This window comes from Vidua chalybeata, chromosome 5 (assembly GCF_026979565.1).
Source record: "Vidua chalybeata isolate OUT-0048 chromosome 5, bVidCha1 merged haplotype, whole genome shotgun sequence".
Lineage (NCBI taxonomy): Eukaryota > Metazoa > Chordata > Aves > Passeriformes > Viduidae > Vidua > Vidua chalybeata.
Genome location: NC_071534.1, coordinates 65,173,975 through 65,194,007, shown reverse-complemented (window position 1 = coordinate 65,194,007; position 20,033 = coordinate 65,173,975). Strand labels below are relative to the sequence as shown.

The following is a 20,033-nucleotide window of genomic DNA, read 5'->3' as shown; positions in this document are numbered from 1 at the left end:
TGAGAACTGGTATAAATTTACACTTGCCTGAACGGACTGGATTCCTGTGTATTTGAGCAACCTGTTAAAGGCAGCCCTGAACTTACATGCACAGTTTTCAGATATGAAATGAGCCAAAAGAAGAGGTACTGTTTTGTCTGACTTTATTCACAGAGGTGGTTCCAACAGCAGCTCCACTCACTCAGGCTTGCTAAAAAACTTCCAAAGTTGGTAGATCACATTTGGAAATTAGGTTAACAAATCCCACAAAAGGAAAGGTAACAGTGGGAAAAATACATGGATCTTTAATGTCCTTAGAATCATACATAGATTATGGCAAAGCTTTGTCCCTCCTGTTCCCTGTGGCAGAATCAGTGTGGTTGGTTTAATATTCACATGTCACTAAACCTGGCACAACAACTGAAGGTACACTCAGAGGAGGAGGGATGTTGTGCTAAATTATGTTTAATTCTTTAGGACTTAAGACCATGGATGGAAGACCTCAGGAATTTTTAGATGACTTCTGTGGTTTTGATATTCTGTAGGCACTCCAGTGTAGGAAAAACCTGAATTACATTTCTATGTTAGAAGCTAAGAATTTTGGCAGAGAGTTATGATGGCACATGTGCATGGAGAATATATTGATTTATATATTGATTTAATAACAATATATATAACAATAATATATTGATTTAAAACAGTGAAGTGTACAGAGTGTTGCAGAGGAGGTGAAGTTTTGTAGTACAAGAGCCTGTCTGGGATACAAGGTTACCTTTTGTGGCTGAGTTACCTGCCAGAGCAGGACAGGGCTGGTAACTTGGGAACCACAGGACTTTAGGTTTTTCTGAAGAACAATTCAGAACAAACCAGAACACAGAGGAAGCGATGACAAGGTGTTTGCAATGAGTTGGAGGTGAAGCATAGACAGCAGTCTGCAGTACCTAACTCAGGAGTTAAAGCTCCTGAGAGACTTTAAAGAGAGACTTTTTTAAATGAACAATTTGATTTAAAACAAATTAAAGCCACCTCGCAACCTCAGTAATTCTCTAATCTGTTCTGCAGTTATTTTTAAAAATAACTGTAGTGAGTATTGATTAAATTGTTATAATAATGATAAACAATGGTAGTCGGGATTAAAGCCAAATTACAACTGCCTTGTTTGCATGGTCATTCTTAGGTCTTCCTCCCCACAGTTAATAGTGTGCTATTTTATTAAAACCTGAGATCACATTACAAAGGCAAACTCTTAGAGCTCATGATAAACACTAAATTTCATTTAGTGTCCTACCCATAGTTTTGTGTGGTCCATTTTTTGTCTACTTACAGTCCTGGAGACTTGAACCTTGGGAGGTAGAAGGCTTTTACTGTCCCTCCTGGGAATACTTTCTGAATACTTCCCTTTCAGTATTTCATGGAAGGAACAATAAAAGGTACAGAGGCTGCAAATTCCTGGTTCTGACAGTAAGATACTTCTGAACTAAGTATGACTCAGCATAGCTGCAGACAGTAACCAGCAGGAAAGAGAAAAATAATTCAGGTATTAATAGACATGCTGGGTATTACCACAAGGTAATCAGTTATACCTGTTCTCAGGAGACTTTTTTCTCACTGATTATGTTTTCACCTGCTGCAAGCTTCTTGTATAAATGGTGCAGTTTATCTGGCTGAGGTGCTTCAGCACCAGGAGTCAAGGGAATTTCAAAGTCAGAGGAGCTCTGGGAGTCCCTCCTCAGCTCCAGATCAGGAGTCCTGGAGCTGTCGCTTATTTCTGCCAGCACATCCTGAATGTGGGCAGTGCCATCTTCTGCAGCTTTCTCACAACCTTTGCTTTTCAAGCCACAGGCACCATCGTGGGCACAAAGTCTGTTCTGACCTGGTGGCTTCCCCCTGCTGCTGTCCAGCTGAGTGTCCCTGGGACTCTCCTGCAGCACAGGAACCACTGCTCTGCTCCCACCTGTGCTGAGGTCCAGGGCACTTCTCTCCTGGGAGGTGATGAGCACCGTGTCCATTTGACTATCCCAGCCCTGGCTCCCCTGCTCTGATATGTGTGTTGACTGAGAAGAATTTTGGGAGGAGATGTGTGTTGAGTCACTTACTCCATCTGAATCGCTGAAGAGTGACTGGGACCCGCCAGCATCTGCTGAAGATGGGATGTTGTCCTCATTTTCAGAGCTTTCCTCTAGTTTATTACCTGTAAAAAATTCATCCCAGCAAGGGACACTGGCATTAGACTCCTGCTGGTCACTAGTAACTCCATTGAAATTGGCTGTGGAAGTGGCATCTGGCTCATGGGAAAGAAATGGAACTGTATTTTTTTCAGGTTCTTCTTCGTCATCTTCATCATCATCATTTGATTCTTCACAGTCCACGAAGTCTGTCTTGAGGGAGGTGTAAGTTGTGGTCCCTTTGTAACTTTCTGTGCTTTCATTAATGTTTCCTTCAGAATTTTCAGACTGTCCTGTGCTGCAGGGCCTGCTCTCTCCTCTCTGCTGTTTTGGAATCTTAGGCCTTGTAGAAATTAATTCTGAATCAAAGAGATCATCTTCATCTGGCAAGAAACAAACAGAAAATCACTAAGAAAAGTTCACATCTCTGCTAAAATCTTGTTGAGAGCAAATTTTTAATAAAAATTCATTTAGTATAAATTGAGGAAAATATTCTTTAACCCAGCTGGAGATTTTGCAGGATGATATAGACAGTGTTTGCCTTGCCTTGTCTAGCACAGTACGTCACAGAGACAGAACAAGCTTTCCTAGGGCTGGTCTGGGACTGAGGGAATGAACTCCATCCAAAAACTTACAGGGCTGTTGAACATTAAGTACATTTTAAGACTGCAAACAAGTGTGTTTTCACACAGTTAGTGCTCTCTCATCCTCCTAATACCTAAGTTCACATAATTTCTATTTCTGTTTTCCAGCTGTTGCTTTGAACACACAGACAGACTGCGGTGAACACCAAAGCTTTTGGCACCTCTGCTTAGACAGACTTCTGTTTAAGGTGCAGTAGCAGCAGCAGAACCTTTACCTGTATCAGATAATTCTCTCTTGTGGGCTCTCTTCAGTGTTCCTAAGGGCTTGTACCTGGGTTCCATGATTCTCCTGTATGACCTGCATAATGGCTTTAATCTGAAGGGAATGAGAAAAGCAGTTAATATTTAGAATTCAGCAGATGCTTTCAGGAGCAAAAGTAAATCCTTTAACTTGTTTTAAGTACAATGCTCCATGCCTTTCGTAGGCACTGCAGCACAAATATTAAAGCAAAGGCAGCAATACCTAGGGCAAAGTCCTTGACTCATTGACAAGCTTCAGCAGCTGAAAGGTAGAAATCTGTCCTTTCAATATATTTACCTTAAAACATGTACATTTTTTGGAAACTATCTTGTAGTTCCTTACTTACAGAAGACAAACTGACAGGGTTCAAAATCTGACTAGAGTTTTATTCAGTAATTATTAAATGAAAGTCTCCTTTCTTACTAAGGAGGAAAGAAAAAAGGAACAGGAATCTTTGTTCTGTCCAGATTGAAACACCACAGCTCTCCTGCTCCCCGAGGGTGCTTTTTAAGCTATCAACATCTACAGCAGCACAGAAGAACTGGCCACTCTGATGCTGTGTGGGGGAGGAGTTCAAGTCCCCAGAGAAACCACCTTTAAAAGAAATTTCTGAGAAGTAGCAATGACAAATAGAAATGGGTCACAGAACAGAGTGAGATGAATCTATATTCAGCTTCCTCCCAAACAGTTTACCAGCAGAAAAGCCTCTACACACAGATAGAAGTAGAATACAAGCTCTGAGACTCAGCTCAACGTACACGTGTGCTTCAGAAAGCCCAAGTCTGTGGGACTGAATATAGAAGAAAAATCTGAATTATCAGACAAGTAAAGCAAAAGGCAATAGCCCTCCTGAGAGGCTGGGATTCAGGAGGTGAATTGTCCTTACAGGAGCAGAGTTTGGATCACCTCCGTCCAGCAGCCACTTGTCACTTACATGTCCATAACTTTGTCCTCTGTCCCACCCATTGGCAGTACATTGGGATACACATTCACAGGACAGATATAGCTCAGGAAATCCTTGATCTGAATTCCAGAAAAGAAGAAGCAATTTAACAAATTACATCAACAATTAAGAATGTCACTTAAAGGCAGCACTGATGCAAGCACATCCAAAAGTACTACTAGTAGTCTTTATGAAAAGACCAATGTAGCCATGACTCTGTCAAAGTGGATATCTCTGGAACAAGGAAACAGGCCTGAAGGGATGCTGAGAACTCAGCCTCACCTAACACCTCACTGCAATTATCAATTACTACACAAGACTATCACTGTCTCTGAAAGAAAAGGCTGGGCAGACCAGCAATGTGATCCAGTGCTTCCTTGTCCTTACTGCTGCTGATTTTTTCAAATATGCATTCTTCTTACTGGAGTTCAAGTCTCTTGTTTTGCAGATCAGGTATTCCTTTCTATTCCTAAAGTCTCTCCTGAAGTACCCTGTAAAAGCCCATTATGACAAAACACACTGTTTTTTCCAAGCCTTACTCTGTCATCTTCTAGATGATCTCCAGTAATTTTCTTTGAGAATTGTGTCCGGTTTGGGGCACTCCTGCTGAGCACTGAAAACACTTGCAGGTTGCTGAGTACACTGCTATCTGTACAGACAGCAGGACTGTCCTGGAGTGACCCATAATACTGCAATTTTGTATCTAGCAGTTATTTACTGTTATTTCTTTGCCTGTTACTGTTGCACTTGTTAGGAAACTGTTATTTTTTCACTTCTATCTACTCCTGTTCATTCCTTACTGGTGGAAAGGGATTAGTTGAACCTGTAAAGAGAGACAACGCGTTCCAGAGTGTTCTCCTTTAAATTGTCTCAAACCAAGACAAGGACCCATCTATTTTTGCATGTGGAGGTAGGAGTGTTAGTTACACTACCCCCCATATTCCACTAACAAATTCCACACTGGGACCTCCATTTAAAATTCTGCATGGCAGAGCAAATTTAAACTTAATCAGGATCTTAAAAACAGTACTGCCTTCCTCCATTTTGTAGTGCAAGACTTTGTGACAGTTCATTGTTAGCACTGATCCAGTTTCAGTTCAATTTCTTAGGAGAAAGTAGCATTTTTAAATCTGTATCGAGTCATACTAAATGAAAGTGTGTGATTGTGCTGAGGATGCTGCCATGACCAATTTCCTTTTAGTCTTTTAATACAGGAAAAGGGGCAAGAGCAGCAATCAGGATGAGAGAAAATTCAGTTTAAATATGTAGGCTGAGAAAAGAAGGCAAACCCACCCAAATCTGAGTCACACCAGAAAAACTAAACTAAAACTTCATGCTTTAAGCATTGCATGGTTACACAATAATCTAAAATAGGCAGTCAAAACAATTGCAGAAGTGACCTATACACTGAGAACAGAGAAGAGGAAATAGGCTTGTGATCCTGCTCTACTTTAACATGTTCCTCTGCAGCTATATAAAAACAAATTTCTCTGTCTTCAGCATTCAGAATTTCCTATCTCCTTACATCTTATTACTGACAGGATTTTTTCTTAGTATGATAAATCCTGTCATCCACTCCAGAATAATCAAAACTCTTTTACATTTTCATAATCAATGTATACTCAGTACTAGAAGTATACATACCTCGCTGTACGAAGAGTGGAAAGAAAAACAAGCTCTGTATGTTCTCTCCCCAGTCCTAGAAAAACAGAAGAGTCACAGAAATTAGGTAACTGCTCTTCATCCGTGGTCAACAGATCAGCCTAACTTACTCTTAAGTCCATTCTGAGATTCAATTATACACGTATCAAGCAAGATACAAACCTGAAACAACAGGTTTTTGTGTGGCCTAAATGCTCACCTCACTATTACATTGGTTTTCTTTTTCCTTTCCCCAAACCACATTGTGGAGGGTTTGATGCTGATTATGTGCAGGGGAGTTCCATTAAGGCAAGTCATCCCACAGGGCAGTCTGTTCCCTCGGAAGCAGTCATCATCCTGTCCAATGGATATAAAATTAAGTTCAACAGTGACCTTTTTTTACCCAGAAATTAAGCAGCATAGCATCTAGCCAAACCACGTTCCTCTCTCACATCTAATTCCCTTGAAAGACCCTGTCACATCTTGGTTCTTTAGTGCACCTGGCAGAGCACATCAGCCAGAGACCAGTGCTCCAATGTGCCATCTCAGTTTCTACCTGTGTTCCTCCAAGCTGGAGCCTCCAGCCTGACAGACATCCTGAAAGTGGATGGCCACATGCTAAAACCACACAGGCACCATCTGAGCTGCTTTTGATACATTGAAATGGGTAATACCTGATTGATCTACTCTGCTGCTTGTCTTACTTCACTTAAAAACACAATTTTCAGGTTTCAAGTACAATTAAATTACTTCTAGCATAAGCTAATATATTTTTCTCTTTTTTTTTCTAAAAATACAAAACAACTTCAACCCACTAAGGTTTTCACTCTGCTTCACATTACGTCACCATTTCACCAGTCTTCATTAACCCAAGAGGCACCAAACATCAGCACCTATAACCACACTTTCACAGCAAAGGCAGGGAAGGCTTTGCAGAGCAAACGCACCCGAGGATGTCGACAGGCGTGAATCTGCGTGCGTTGGTCTGTGGTAACATGGCACAGGATTTCTGGCATGTTCCTGAACATATCAAGTTTGTTCATGTGCACCTAGAGAAAGCCAGAGTTTACTCTTTATTAGTGCTTGCTAGACTGCAGCTGGAGCAGCTGTGTAGATGTGATTCTGCTCTCCTCAAATGCTGGCAGGCACTTAAATTATTACTCCCAATAATGTCCAAGCAGAGATGTGTCAGCCAAAACTTGGACATCTAGAACAAGTAGAACATACCACCTACACTGAAGAAGGATGAATACTCATGAGAAAATCAGAATATATACACTAACTTTTAATGCTGTCTGCAAATGACTTTTATCATTCACAAAATAAAAGGGAGTGAGGTAAACACTGACCTTGAAAACTGCGAATTAACTTCTCTTTGGAAAGTCCAGATGTTCCAGACTGAAGTTAACTAGTTACCTCATTCTGAGCACAACTGCACTTTTTAAGGGAAGTTAAAGAAACAGGCATAACTGTGACCTAGAGCAGCCCTCTAAACAGCCATTGTCAGCTCAGTGTTGGCCACAACATTACTGAGGATCTGTTCCAAAGCAACAATTAGAGAAACATTACCTTGATTCCGAGTTCCTCGCTGAGGTTTATGAATAAATACTCATATCCATAAGCAGCTTTGCAGTTCAGCCACACAACATGATTACGAGACAGTGAGGTCCAGCTTCGCACTAACTCCAACATCCCATTTAAACATTCCTCCTGAAAAGTGTAGTAAGTGCTGTCAATCATCTTGGAAGATACTTCCAAAGTGCTGTGATTTAGTAATGCAAAATGGCATTGCCTTGTAAGACTTACCTAACAAAGGGGTAGTTAATTAATCAACAGTTTTAAGGGCCTTTCTTCTCACAATTTATTAGACTTACCCGGCTTGGTATGTGATAAAATTTGGGATCACAAAAAGTAGTGTCCAAATACACACTCCGGATGTCTTTTACCCTGGAGGATAGAAATGTGATATCAGAGTAAACATTGTACCACAGTGCTAAGATACACCACTTCCTCTCTCTTCAAAAGGAGGTAATTCTACCTCTTGATTACAAAGAATATGTCAAATGGGGCTTGTAACTGCAGTATTGCAATTATATTTAATCTAGAATAAAAAATGAGGAAAAAATAATGAATACCTTGCCAAATTGTCCATGCCATATGATCTTCTGTTCTTTCTATATCTCACAAATAGCTCACCTAGTCCCTGAATGCAAAAGCTCCATTCTGGCTGCTTCTCCTTTTGCAAGTCTGAAATCCCCTGTGTACAACACAGTGCCATTCTCACCTTCAAATAGAAACCTGCAGACAGCAACATTTGGGTCAAACTCCTCATTAAATGCCAGGTGGTGAAACATTTAAAGAATTGAAAGGACATACATGACTGAACCTGGACAGTGACCAGCTGGCAGAAGTGTCACCACGACATCTTCTTTCTGGAAGAGAGGGGTTAGCATTATTTTCAGACTGTAGTAAGTACTACCAGTACTTTTGTCAGTACAGTGAGAGCAATGCATTACTCCCCACAGCCTCCTGCGGCATTTATCATTGCTTTTAAAACCAGAGAGTTTCTTCACACTGCAGTCACCATCCTGTCATGGCAGACGAGAGAACCAAGTATTGTATGGTGCTAATAAAGCAAGCTGGACAGAAGACAGTTCTGCTTTCTTGGTTCCTCGTGAGCAAGTACAGAATAGTTTGAGTTGGAAGGGACCTTTAAAGTTCATCCAGTCCAACTCCCCTGCCATAAGCAAGGACATCTTCAACTAGATCAGAGTGCTCAGAGCCTCATCCTGACCTTAAATGTTTCCAGGGATGGGGCATCCACCACCTCTCTGGGCAACCTGTTCCAATGTTTCACCATCCTCATTGTAAAATGCTTCTTCCTTATATCTAGTCTGAATCGAGCCTTTTTTAGTTTAGAACTACCACCCCTTTTTCTGTCACTACAGGAGAGGAGGGGCACATACATTTCAAAAATAGCTTGTGCACTTCAGATGCTGCAGCTGTGTTTCCTGTGCTCACGAAAACAGCATTACTGCCCATTACTGACATATGAATCTTTTTTTCCTGTAACTTACCTCACCAGATGTTTCATCTTCTAAAGTAATCTGAGTTGGTGTTTCAACTTCCAATGCAACCTGTAACAAAATGATTAATTGCATTATAGGATTTACTGAACATTCTGTTTCATGTTTATGTCTAAGTATTTATTATGTAGACATCTGTAGCACTCACTCTGGCTAATGCTAAGTCTGTAAAATAAACTCATTTTCCAATAGTAAGTCATAAATTTCCATTTCCAGTGGAAGAAATTTTCCTTAAAGTTATCTAAAAATTAAATGGAGATACCTCAGGCAAGGTGTGCATGCCTAAAGAGTTAGAGAGTGTTGGACTTCTACCAGCAACAGCCCTTGTTTTTCTGGATGGATCACATGCCTTATTTTTGAATGACTGCAAAGCCCAAAATCTCAGTCCCACAGCAGTGGATCTTGCTAGGACAGCTCTGTGCTGCAGTACTTCCCACTGCCCCCTATTACCAGAAGCAGAGCCCACAAATCACTGGGACCACGTATTCCTGTATTTGTGCAGAGATAATTATTTTTATTTTTATAAAAAAATACTCATGTTCTGTTTTATAATGCCTGTTTTATAATTAATCATATAATAATTATATTATTATTATAATATATTTTATATAAAAAATAAGTGCTATATAATTATTTTTATTTATGTTAAATAACTCATGTTCTGTTTTATAATGCCTGCATCTGCAAAGGGAAGGAAATAACTTCAAGTCACACCTGTACATAACACTGATCCCTTGCAGTCTGGCTCCAAACACTGGGAATCATGTAAATTTATTAAGTTTTTCAGTGATTTTATACTAAAACTTCTTCATGTTATAGTCCATTTTCCAAAAAGCAAAAGGAAAATCATATAACTTCAGATTATATACACTCCAAGCAATAAGAGACTTTAAATTAAGCGAAAGAGAAATAAAGGACAGAAGCAAAGAGACATGAGCAAGGTAAGGAAATGAATGTAAATTCAAATGTACAAATGATCAATGTAAGGATGAAGGCCATGTAAAGCTGAAGGTGAGAGAAAAGGAAAGTTTTTTTGGGGGGGAAAATAATAAAACAACAAACAGCAATAAACCAATGCCACATAGCAAGCAGCAGGAAAGGCACATGGTTGGAAGTACTCAAGCCCTGAAACACTGTGTCAACACCAATATTTAGACACTCCTGAGGAGCAGAGAGCTTCTTCCTTCTGAGAATCACTGCTTTGAAAGTGCTATTTTCAAAATAAACACAAACTCACAATATGATTCTCCCAAAACTTGTATTTCCAGTTAGTCAACAACAATTCCTTAGTTACAGGTGAGCAGTATAGTTTAACTTTCAAGCTGTGAGGAGACAAAAAACACAGATAAGTGTTTTTTAAAGTAGACATGAGGACAAATCTAATGACACATCAGCACCTGGCACCCAGTACATCAAACCCTGCACTCAGAAACCTCTCATGTGAGGAGACCTGCAGAGCTGGAAGCCTGCAGGCTTCTCTTCAGCACAGCAAACCCAAACCTACCCCTGTGTGCCCCTGCCTGCATGGTTTTGTGCAGACACAAATGCAGCGTGGGTACATGGTCATGACCTATCTGCTTGTGTGTGCACCCCTGCACACACCCCTGGAACAGGCATTTGGGACAGTCAGCACACAGAACATTCCTTATGAAGCTTGAGCTGATGCACAGAGACCTCATGAGCAGAGATTATCTGCTTGCATCAGAGGAGATGCATTATCTACTCTAATAAATCAAAGAGAGCCTAGGAACTGGTCCACAACCTCCCTGGGCCCATTGCCACATTTGATCATCTTCATGGTGATAAAAGTGTCCCTTGTCCTTTCTTTATGCACTTCCATGAAAAGTCTGGCTCCATCTCCTCTACCCCTACCTGCAAACAGTGATATATGATTGTTTCCTACTCCTAAGACCAAAGACCTCTCAGCCTCTCCTCACATATGACAGGGCCCTGGCCCCAGACCAATGTGGTGATGCTGACCAAAACACCTATCAATTTACTATCCAGGGGACCCAGGGCTGGACACAGTACCCCAGAAAAGTCTCACAGACACTGCCCAGAGGGGAATAATGGTCTCTCTCAAACTGCTGGCTACCTGCTTGCTTATACACCTCAGAGAGCACAGCTAGCTCCTTCACTGCACAGGCACAGCACTGTCTCTGTGTATCAACACCTCCAGGGAATAACAGAGAGATTCTCATGAAGCTCATGAACGTCAGGGAGTTCAACAAGGCCAAGTGTACCTGAATCTGGGCAACCTCTGGTATCAAAACAGACTGAGGGATAAATGGGTTAACAGCAGCCCTGCAGAAGACTTTGGGGTACTGGTGGATGAGAGGCTGGACACGAGCCAGCAGTGTGCATTTGCAGCCCAGAAAGCCAATCTTATCCTGGGCTGCTTGATCAGCACTGTGGGCAGCAGGACAAGGCAGGGGACTCTGCCCCTCTGCTCCACTCCTGTCCTGTGAGACCCCACCTGCAGTGCTGCATCCAGCTCTGGGGTCCCCAGCACAGGAAGGACAGCGACCTGCTGGAGCAGGTCCAGAGGAGACCACCAGGATGGTCAGAGGGCTGGAGCGCCTGTCCTATGAAGACAAGGCTAAGATAGCTGGGATTTTTCAGCCTAGAGAAGAGAAAATTCTGGGGGGACATTACTGCTATTTCATATTTTAAGAATTATAGAGAGGGACCTTCTACAAGGACGTGGTGTGGACAAGGGGAGCCGACTTCAAATTGAAAGGGGGCAGGTCTAATGAGATACGAGGAAGAAGTTTTTTACAATGAGTGAGGGTGGTGAGGCACAGGAACAAATTGCCCAGAGAAGTTGCGGATGCCCCATCCCTGGAAGAGTTCGCGGCCAGGAGCAACCCGGTCTAGCGGGAGGTGTCCCTGTCCCGTTCCCATCCTGGGCTTTATGACCCCTGGCAATTTCCTCGAGCTGTTTAGCCGCGCACCGGCCGCCCCGCCAGCAGCCCGTACCTGCCCTCCAGCCTCCTCTTCAGGGCGGTCGCCCGCAGCCCCATCATGTGATCTGGGGAGAGAGGCACGGGGTCAGTCGGGGGACACACGGGGGAGGAGGGACAGGCGGGGGGACCCTGGCGGGCCCTCACCCTTGTGGCAGTGCGACAGGAAGAAGGCGCGCGCGCGCAGGTTGTCGCGGTCGAAGCGGTCGATGGACACGGCCGGGTACTCGCGCGTGCGGCCCCCGAACCGGCTCATGGCGGGCGGCGCGCGCTTCCGCCCGCCCGGCCCCCAGCCAATCCCGAGGCGGCCCCGCCCCCGCGCCGGCCTATCAGGGGCGGGCGCGGCCTCTTAAAGAGGCCCCGGCGGGCGGGTGCCTGGCGACCGTTGGCGTCGCGAGGGGACAGCCGTGAGGGGTCCGGGGAGGGGGGAGGCCGTGAGGGGCGCCGCCATCGCGCCTCGGCCGCCGCTCCGCCCCGCCCCGCGGGAGAACAGTCCCCGTTTTGTATCTCTTGAACCGAGGTGGGCTGCCTTAAGGGCTGAGTGGGCGGGTTGTAGCCAGGGCGGTGGGAGCACGGTGAAGTTACGGTCGCAGCGCAGTTAGGGATGCAGGCCGGGACGTCTGCCTGAGCACCTCGGAATGTACAAGGAACTGTCGGAGTAGAGTAGGTAGAAAGAGGGGAACTTAAGTTAGATATTAGGGAGAATTTTTTTACAGTGCGGGCTGTGAGGCACTGGGACAGGTTGCCCGGTGAGGGTGTGGTGCCCGAGCTCTGGAACAGTTCAAGGCTAGGTTGGATGGGGCTTTGACTAACCTGATCTAATGGAAGGTGTCCCTGCTCATGGCTGGGGGTCGGAACGAGATGATCTTTAAGGGTCTTTCCAACCCCTTGACATCCTATGAAATCTCTTGCTGGTTCTTCTGAGACCCCAAGCAAATCCTGTGTTTGCTGTCTTGGGTTACGTGATGCAGGCGGTACCGCCATCTCCTCCCACTGCTGTGCCCCAGGGCCTCTCCTGCCTGGGGACATGGTGCTCCTTGTCCGGGCCGAGGATGCAGCAGGGCCCCCTGTCCTGCCTGATACCCCGGCCTGGAGCCAAGGTGCCCCTGCTCTTCAAGTTTGCTGGTGAATATGGGTGTACACCCTAGGTATACCACAATGGGTGAAGGCACAGACACCACTCCTCCCCAGCACCAGGCACACAGGCTGCGACCCACAGTCCTGCTCCAACCTGCTGACATGCAGCCCCTCACTCATGACAGCCCTCCCCCAGTAGTTAATTTTTCGGGACACATCCTGTTACTGCTGCAGTGGCTGGAAATTTAGTACTCCCTCTGGCTCCAGATATCATAGGCCAGAGGTGCTCATACCCCAGCCTGACTCCCAGAGCTGGCACCAGTGTTCACTCATACACAGGTCTCACCAGGAGCTGGCACTTTATCCTTGCAGCACACGCACATGGGGAATACACAGTTTGTGCAGAGAGACAGCCAAGATTTAAGAAGATACAGTAGGGCAGGATAGTCTGTGGTGATCAGGTGTGGGGCTTAGATGGGCATGTAATACTGACTGGTCCTGTTTTACACAGGACAGGCTTATTTTATACTCCTTTCTGTCTAGTCTCATCTTTGTTTCTCACTGCTCCTGCACATTCCTCACAAATCTATACAGTTCCATGGATTCCCACACCTCCCCAAGTCTGGGCCCCCCTGGTTAAGTCTCACCAGTGCAAAGTCCAGGTTGGTCTCCCTGGATGTCATTCCTGTAGTTTCTTTATAGCCCATCTATTAGTGCTGGAGTTGAGGTTTATTTATGTCAGGTCCCCGTCTCTGCATATTTTGTTTGTTTCACCCTTTTTCCCAAATTTCCCAGCTGACAAGGTCCCTGATCAGATAACCTTGCTGAAATAAACATTCTCACACTCTTCACATGCCACAGGCGTGGTTCTCATCATCACTTTCCTAATTTGCTGCTCAGGTTTGAGACCCCATATATTGTTTTCTGTCTTTCTCCCTTTCCTGTAACCCCATGTTGCAGTGAAAATGGTCCTTGAGCAGATGCCCTAAGGGAGCAGATGCCCTAACTCTCCTCCCACAAACCCTTACAGCTTGTGTAACAGTTCAGGAAACCACCATCAGTGAGCCCAGGCTAGTTAGGATTCCACAGTAATTGTGTTCAAAAAAATCTGTTCCCAAGGCCAAAGCACTCACTGTTTACCCTAAATTAGGAGCTGGCAAACATTGTTATCTTAGCAAAGTTCACTTCACTGTTCAAAAATTCCCCTTCAATGAAAAGTGTTAATATTAAACTGAATATTTTCTTACCATTCTCTTGTCTTCTTTATTTGCCTTTGTCTGTCTGTTGTCTTTCATCTCTTCTCTGGATTCCTGGCTGGAGTACAGCTGTTTCCTACTCTGGCACAACGAAAACAGCTCTGTGCCTAGAACTTGGACACATAATAGACAAAGAGTACAATTTTTAAATAGCAGCCCCAAAATGGGATGCTTTCAATATATGAAGTCACTAAGCTGGAACTTTCAATATATGATCTTTATTTTTTGGGCAGGAACGCCTGTGGACAGGCACTGTGAATTAATGGTGACTCAAGAAGTGCCAGACCTACCCACACATCTCGAAGAAAAACATTCATTAGGTGAATCCAGCATGTCCAGTAAAGAAGTACTTAAAACTAATGACACGTTAATTATCACAAGACACATAATTTCATTATAGCTTAGCATTTATTAGGATCTAGTATTATTGCTAATAATATTGATTGTCTAAAGTCAATATTGAATGACAACAGTTCTCATCAAACACTGAAGAAAAAATACAGAGCTTGAAAAATCCTGTGACGGCTACAGAAGAGCCCTTTGCAGGAGAAAAAAACTTATCCTACTTACTACCCTAAATTTAGAATAAGGATCTGTGCTTATCCTGTTAATTTGTATTTGATACCTCATAAGCAGGTGGGAAAATTAGTTTTTAGTTTAGTGAATGGCTGCTTTCAATTGCAAAATGCTGCAGTGCCTGGTAATCGAATGCTTGGAGTACTGAACTCCAAGAAATGGTTTAGTGTTGCCAGAAAAATGTCCTTTTACATATTTTATTGATCTCTAATAAATGTATTTGATAAGAGATTAAAGGCCCTTTCTTTGTCTCCTGCTGGCTCTCATACAAACAGGAGATATGTATGCAGACTTCTTTCTGCTAATTCTACATTGTGATAATAATAATTCTTGATATAATTTTCACAAATATTTTTATCCTGTGGTGCAAAACTTTTTTCCCAATTTCTGCTTTTCCAAAAGACTAGTGTCATCTTGCATTTGATACGATTTCAGCATTCAATTTTCCAGCTCTCTGTTGATATAGGAACTTGCCAAATAAAGAAATTGGGCAAGGTTTGGAGACAGCATGATACCCACAGGGAAGGAGACTGTATTCATCCTCTCACTGCAAAATCCAGAAGTTTTCATTCCTTGGAGATACTTTCCTAGTTATGAAGCTGAAGCTTGGTGACATTTCAAAACTGGGAAAGGACTTATCTCTGATCATACCTGCTAGGCATGATAGTGAAGGGTGTGTTTTGCTTGTAGAAGCAACAAAAGTTCTATTTGAGCAGGAAAATAAGATATGCTTAGGAAAGCAAATGCAATGAAATTCAGAAGTAAAATTATTTCTTTTTTTAATGTAGTTCAAATCCATCCCTGGTGAGTATCCACTGTCTGCAATTTTTTATTGCTTTTTTATTGCTCTTGTTTTTAGTTTGCGTAGGGTTTTTTTTTAATTTATCTAATTAATTAATTTTATTTTCAGTTTGAGTTTCAGCTTGTCTCAGTTCTGCTCTTTTCAGATTTAGCAGCTGATTAACCTGTTTGCTATGTCTCAGCAGACTGAACAAATGGGTTTTGTGTGAGGAGGAAGTCAGTGGCAGTCCATTTGCTTGGGCAAAGCTAGAAAAGGGTGAATTCTGGCAGGTTGTGCGCCTTGTCTCCTTATCCAGTTTATCTCTGAAGACCTTATCTCTGTCACTGGCACTGTGGCCCTGTCACTGACTGTGCATTTCTCCTTTCCCCTCGTCTCCCATCCTGAGTCTTTGCTGTTCTTCAGTAGCAGCCCAGATCTTCATTCTGTGGTTCCCAGTTTGGTGTCACTTCAGGAGCAAGAAAGAAAAATATGTAAATCTGCCTGCCTGCCCCAAGGGGACAGCAACTGCAAAGATGTGAAATTCAGAAGTACTGCATTTAGTATTTTTTTAATTCATCAATGTGCACAGTTAAATTTTAGGAAGGTTGAGTCAAGATGTATATGGAAGTACAGATGTGTTGGGTTTGTTTGACATCAAATAGTGCATTTAATTGGATTCCAACTGCTTATAACTTTTTCCTTTTTTGACCTCAGACTTTGAACTCTGTAATTCCTTTATTTTAAAATTTTGTTCTATCCATTACTCTATGTCCCCAACAAAATCACTTGCTTCTGTCTTCTCTATTTAATTTTTTTAAGTCTAATTTCAGGAAGATGTCTGAAGTTTCTGAAGTCATGACTAAAGCTGACATCAAACCAAAATCTATGCATCGTGCCAAAATATGGTCAGATGACGTAGAGAACTTATACAGATTTCAGCAAGCTGGATACAGAGATGAGGTGGAATATAAACAAGTAAAACAAGTTGATGAGGTAAGATTTAAAACTTTGTATTGTAAGAGTTGCTACTTTAAACTTCTGTCTCATGTAAAATGATTAAATAAAAATAGAGGTGCTGCTTATTTCCTTTCATTTAGGCTAGGTTCTGATAGAGTATGCTTCCTCTCAGGTCTGACTTGAATTCTTGAGCTGTTTATTCCCCATCTCTGATGCATTTAGAAGCATCACAGATCTCTTTGAACAGATGTAGCTGATCACCAAAGGTATAATTCAGTATTGAGGGAAGAAGTATTTCAAAGTGAGTTCTCTGAAGCTTCTGCATTAGTCTGTCAATAGACTTGATAGGAAACTCATTGTTGGTCCATGGAGTCAATCCTGTGTCATTGCTACTGCTTTCACTTTGCAGTTGGATTGTGTGGTAGCACAGTCACTTTGTGCACACTCAGAGCTTGGCCCCTCTCAAAATGATGTCCACAATGGCAATATTTGAACTGTACTAAAGGCAGTTGTGACAGAGGCTCTTGTCAACACCAGGGACTTGCACCTCTGCTCATCGCAGTTGTTAGTGATGCTCCCCAGCACATCGAATGAGCTATTGAGTGGTGGCCAAATATCCAGTGGTTACTCGAGGTTCAAAATAGCAACCAACAGATTAATACAACAAACAATATATCATTTTTTATTACAGCTTTATAATTTATCTTCCAAAGCAACAAATATATTATGAAGAACACAATTTTAAAATATGTTGACCTCCTGTGCACATAAGAAAGAACAGAAAGTTCCAAGAAACTCACACCACATCCAGTTAACTCAAAACACAGCAAAACATGTTGATGTGCATAATAAGATAGTTTATTATTTTATTGTGGACTCTGATACCACTGCAAAGGCTGTGGTATAATTTTCAGTAACTGCAGAAGGAAATCACATCATTATTGTGGTAGGATCTGTGTGTTCAAGATTTATGGCAGGGCTCAATCACTGGCAGTTAAAACCTGATGAAAGTTAAAGAATACCACTGACTAATTATAATGTGAGCATGCATTTAGTTCCAGCATGCCAGGGCCTGGCAGTGATTCTCTTTCAACTTACATATTCTGAAATGTCTTGTTAAGTCCATATTAGGTTTCTATAATGCAGTTGTTACTAAAGATGCAATTATAATGTAGGTGGAATGAATATTAAGGCTGTTATGTTTAGACAGACAATGCAAATAACACAGCTGTATGCCTGAAGTCATAAGGTAAGTGATTAAGTGGGCTCTCCAATTAGAGAATGCTCTAGTTTGACATCCTGTTGTCAGCTCTGCCTGGAAGAGAAATAAGATTCTTATTACCTGATTTTTAAGGTTTAGTTTAATCAGAAGCAGTCTTAGATGCTCAAGCTGAAAGAGCTATTAAGGCCATAAAGCTGCTGAACGTGCAAATGCTGAAGCCTTTAATTTAAAGGTTTACACTGTGAAACAGCAAAGAGCACCAGGGTGATGCTGTGTTTAGGTGGGACTGATCCTACTGTCTTTGAGACTGATACAGTCTGAGGCTTACTTTATTTTCATTAAATTACTAATGAAGAGCACATTTTTCATGGTCAGAAGGATCTGAAAGAAACCTTTAAATATATGTCAGTCTTACAGGAACAGACACTTGCAGCCTCTCAGATTACTGAATAACTGAATAGCATTAATGTTATATTCCTAAACAAGGTGTTTTAAAATCTTTGACTTGTCCAATTTTAAATTAGCCTGTTAAATATCCTTAGATTCTTATTTCTAGGTTTTTCAGATCACATAATTTTATACTAAACCTGAAAACTGGTTTCTGTCATCTTGTTCTCAATCTGTTTTTAAAAATTCAGCAAGTTAATAGAAAAGTAGTATTTAGATGCAAATAAGAGTTTCCTATGAAAGTATACCCTGTATTCCTTGCAATGTCATGCACAAACATCATTTAATATGAGCATGTTCAGGTGATTTTATATCCTTTTTGTTCTACTTGTAGGTAGAGTGCTGGCCAGAAACTGGATTTGTTAAGAAACTCCAGAGAAGGGACAATACATTCTATTATTACAATAGGCAAAGAGAATGTGAAGACAAAGATGTCCGTAAAGTGAAAGTTTATGTGTATTAGTGTTACTGTTCTGGTTGGTTTGTTATTATAAATTGTTTTTTAAGACCTGTAAGTAAATGAATGTGTAATCTGGTTTAAAGTATCTATGTCATGCTTAGATAGAAAGGGGAGTGCTAGAAATGTAGAGAAGCCTGAACTATAGACATAGAAACTTCACTTTTTCCTTCCTATAACTAAAAGTCTTATTATTCCTCATTTTCCTGGTTACAAATGCTTAGACATAAAGCTAAAAAGCTGGTAAATGGGCATCATATATTTCAGTTAACTGTATAACATCCATTGTAAGTAAAAGCATCAATCTTTATTCCAAACAATATAATCTAGTTGGCACTGGTTAATGTCAGCCACAGTCTCTTGGGGTAGCTAAGGGTTATGAGACTCCAAAGGGCCAAAGTGAGGCCAGAGCACTGACTAACATTTCCTTAGAGCAGAGCAAGAAAAACAAGCAAAGAATTTAAATGAAGGATGCTGAACAATCAAGTAACAATGGCCAGTGCTGAGCTGCAGATATAAAGGCTGGTTATTGTGATAGAAGGAGTCACAACAGAAATGTGTTTCTGTCTATCCTCAAAGTAGTTTTGTCAGGTGCCAGTATTAATTACTCAAAGAGGAAATATTAATTGACTTAGTAGAAGATGCTTTCTTGCGGGGGTGGATTGTGGATTCACAGGTGTTGGGAACATGGAGAATAAAACTACAGGGAAAACATGAAATCCACGCTTGGTAATATTTAGGGGAAAGTGACATACACAGATGATATGTGGGATTTCTGGGCAGAATTCATCTCATCTAGCTTCAAATGTCACATTATCAACATCCATACCTAATCCTGTCATTTGGACAGCCTTTGTTCTGAATAGAGAGAAGCTCTTGTGGGCACAATTAATTTATTTTAAGTGCAGCTATGTAACATTTTAATGTGCTACTGTGACATCAGCTCTGCAGCAGCTGCCTGTACCTGGGCTACTGAGACACTCAATGAGGATGAGGGACTGTAGTTACCTTCACTCATGAGGGGATTTAATTAAAATACTTTGCAATGCCAAAGCTCTTGATAATTGACCAGTAGAACAGACTGTTGTTATGTAAACCACTAGATGCGTTTGTGGTAGTTACAAAAAAAATTGTTATTAATATTTCGTATCTCTAGACTGTTGACCAAGGGTATCTAAACTCAGTTTTAGGCATGACTTAGCAGTGTACGTTTGACCACCTATTTTGTGGATATTCTTCTTTTATTTAAGCCTAAAATGGAAGCAGACTCAAGATGAGAAATAGAGGACTTACAGCACCTAATCAAAATAAGTAGTATTAGTGCAATATTTAAAAGACCTCATTGACAATGACTGGTAATGATCTCCTCATCTTATTTAGACTACTTGGAAAGTTTTAGCTTAAATTTGTATGAGCTCTGTTAGAGAAATGACTGAAAGATACTCTGAAGCAACTATGAAACTTATATTCCCAGAAGGTTTTAATGGCATATAGAGAGTTACTGCAGTGTAGAGAAATAAAGCATTGCTACAATGAATGCCACTTCAGCCTTTCATTATGATTTCTTTTATGCTTGGAGTGCTCTGGATGTACTTTTT

General features: G+C 41.8%; 2 protein-coding genes across 5 annotated transcripts; one reads left to right on the top strand and one right to left on the bottom strand.

Annotated features, from left to right (window-relative positions):
• Window positions 1-126: 126 nt before the first annotated feature.
• DCLRE1C (DNA cross-link repair 1C) lies at window positions 127-11,918 on the bottom strand. The gene is made up of 14 exons (XM_053942324.1): window positions 11,810-11,918; window positions 11,679-11,730; window positions 9,937-10,021; window positions 8,691-8,750; window positions 7,990-8,045; window positions 7,810-7,911; window positions 7,488-7,560; window positions 7,183-7,323; window positions 6,561-6,662; window positions 5,834-5,970; window positions 5,617-5,671; window positions 3,964-4,052; window positions 3,004-3,104; window positions 127-2,527 (listed from the first exon to the last, which is right to left on the bottom strand). The coding sequence occupies exons 1-14, from the start codon at window positions 11,916-11,918 to the stop codon at window positions 1,569-1,571; spliced, it is 2,121 nt and encodes a 706-aa protein (XP_053798299.1). The 3' UTR covers window positions 127-1,568.
• Window positions 11,919-12,036: 118 nt separating this feature from the next.
• Window positions 12,037-19,977, top strand: MEIG1 (meiosis/spermiogenesis associated 1). Of its 4 annotated transcripts, XM_053944187.1 has the most exons (4): window positions 12,037-12,182; window positions 14,229-14,315; window positions 16,183-16,345; window positions 18,313-19,977. In XM_053944187.1, exons 3-4 carry the CDS (start codon window positions 16,187-16,189, stop codon window positions 18,439-18,441), a joined length of 288 nt encoding a protein of 95 aa, XP_053800162.1. In that variant the 5' UTR covers window positions 12,037-12,182; window positions 14,229-14,315; window positions 16,183-16,186; the 3' UTR covers window positions 18,442-19,977. The 4 variants fall into 4 exon arrangements, with proteins under 4 accessions (XP_053800162.1, XP_053800163.1, XP_053800161.1 ...); XM_053944188.1 differs by lacking the exon at window positions 14,229-14,315 and having other exon boundaries at window positions 16,187-16,345; XM_053944186.1 differs by lacking the exon at window positions 14,229-14,315 and having other exon boundaries at window positions 16,172-16,345.
• The last annotated feature ends 56 nt before the right edge of the window (window positions 19,978-20,033 follow it).

Excerpts from the sequence above, each read along its gene's own strand:
- DCLRE1C (XM_053942324.1), bottom strand. The coding sequence starts at position 11,918 with ATGAGCCGGTTCGGGGGCCGCACGCGCGAGTACCCGGCCGTGTCCATC. Across the intron at positions 10,022-11,678 it reads AAGAGGAGGCTGGAGGGCAG|CTTGAAAGTTAAACTATACT; the intron begins GTACGGGCTGCT and ends GTCTCCTCACAG. Across the intron at positions 7,324-7,487 it reads TTTATCACATACCAAGCCGG|GAGGAATGTTTAAATGGGAT; the intron begins GTAAGTCTAATA and ends TACACTTTTCAG.
- MEIG1 (XM_053944188.1), top strand. The coding sequence starts at position 16,187 with ATGTCTGAAGTTTCTGAAGTCATGACTAAAGCTGACATCAAACCAAAA. Across the intron at positions 16,346-18,312 it reads AAGTAAAACAAGTTGATGAG|GTAGAGTGCTGGCCAGAAAC; the intron begins GTAAGATTTAAA and ends TTCTACTTGTAG.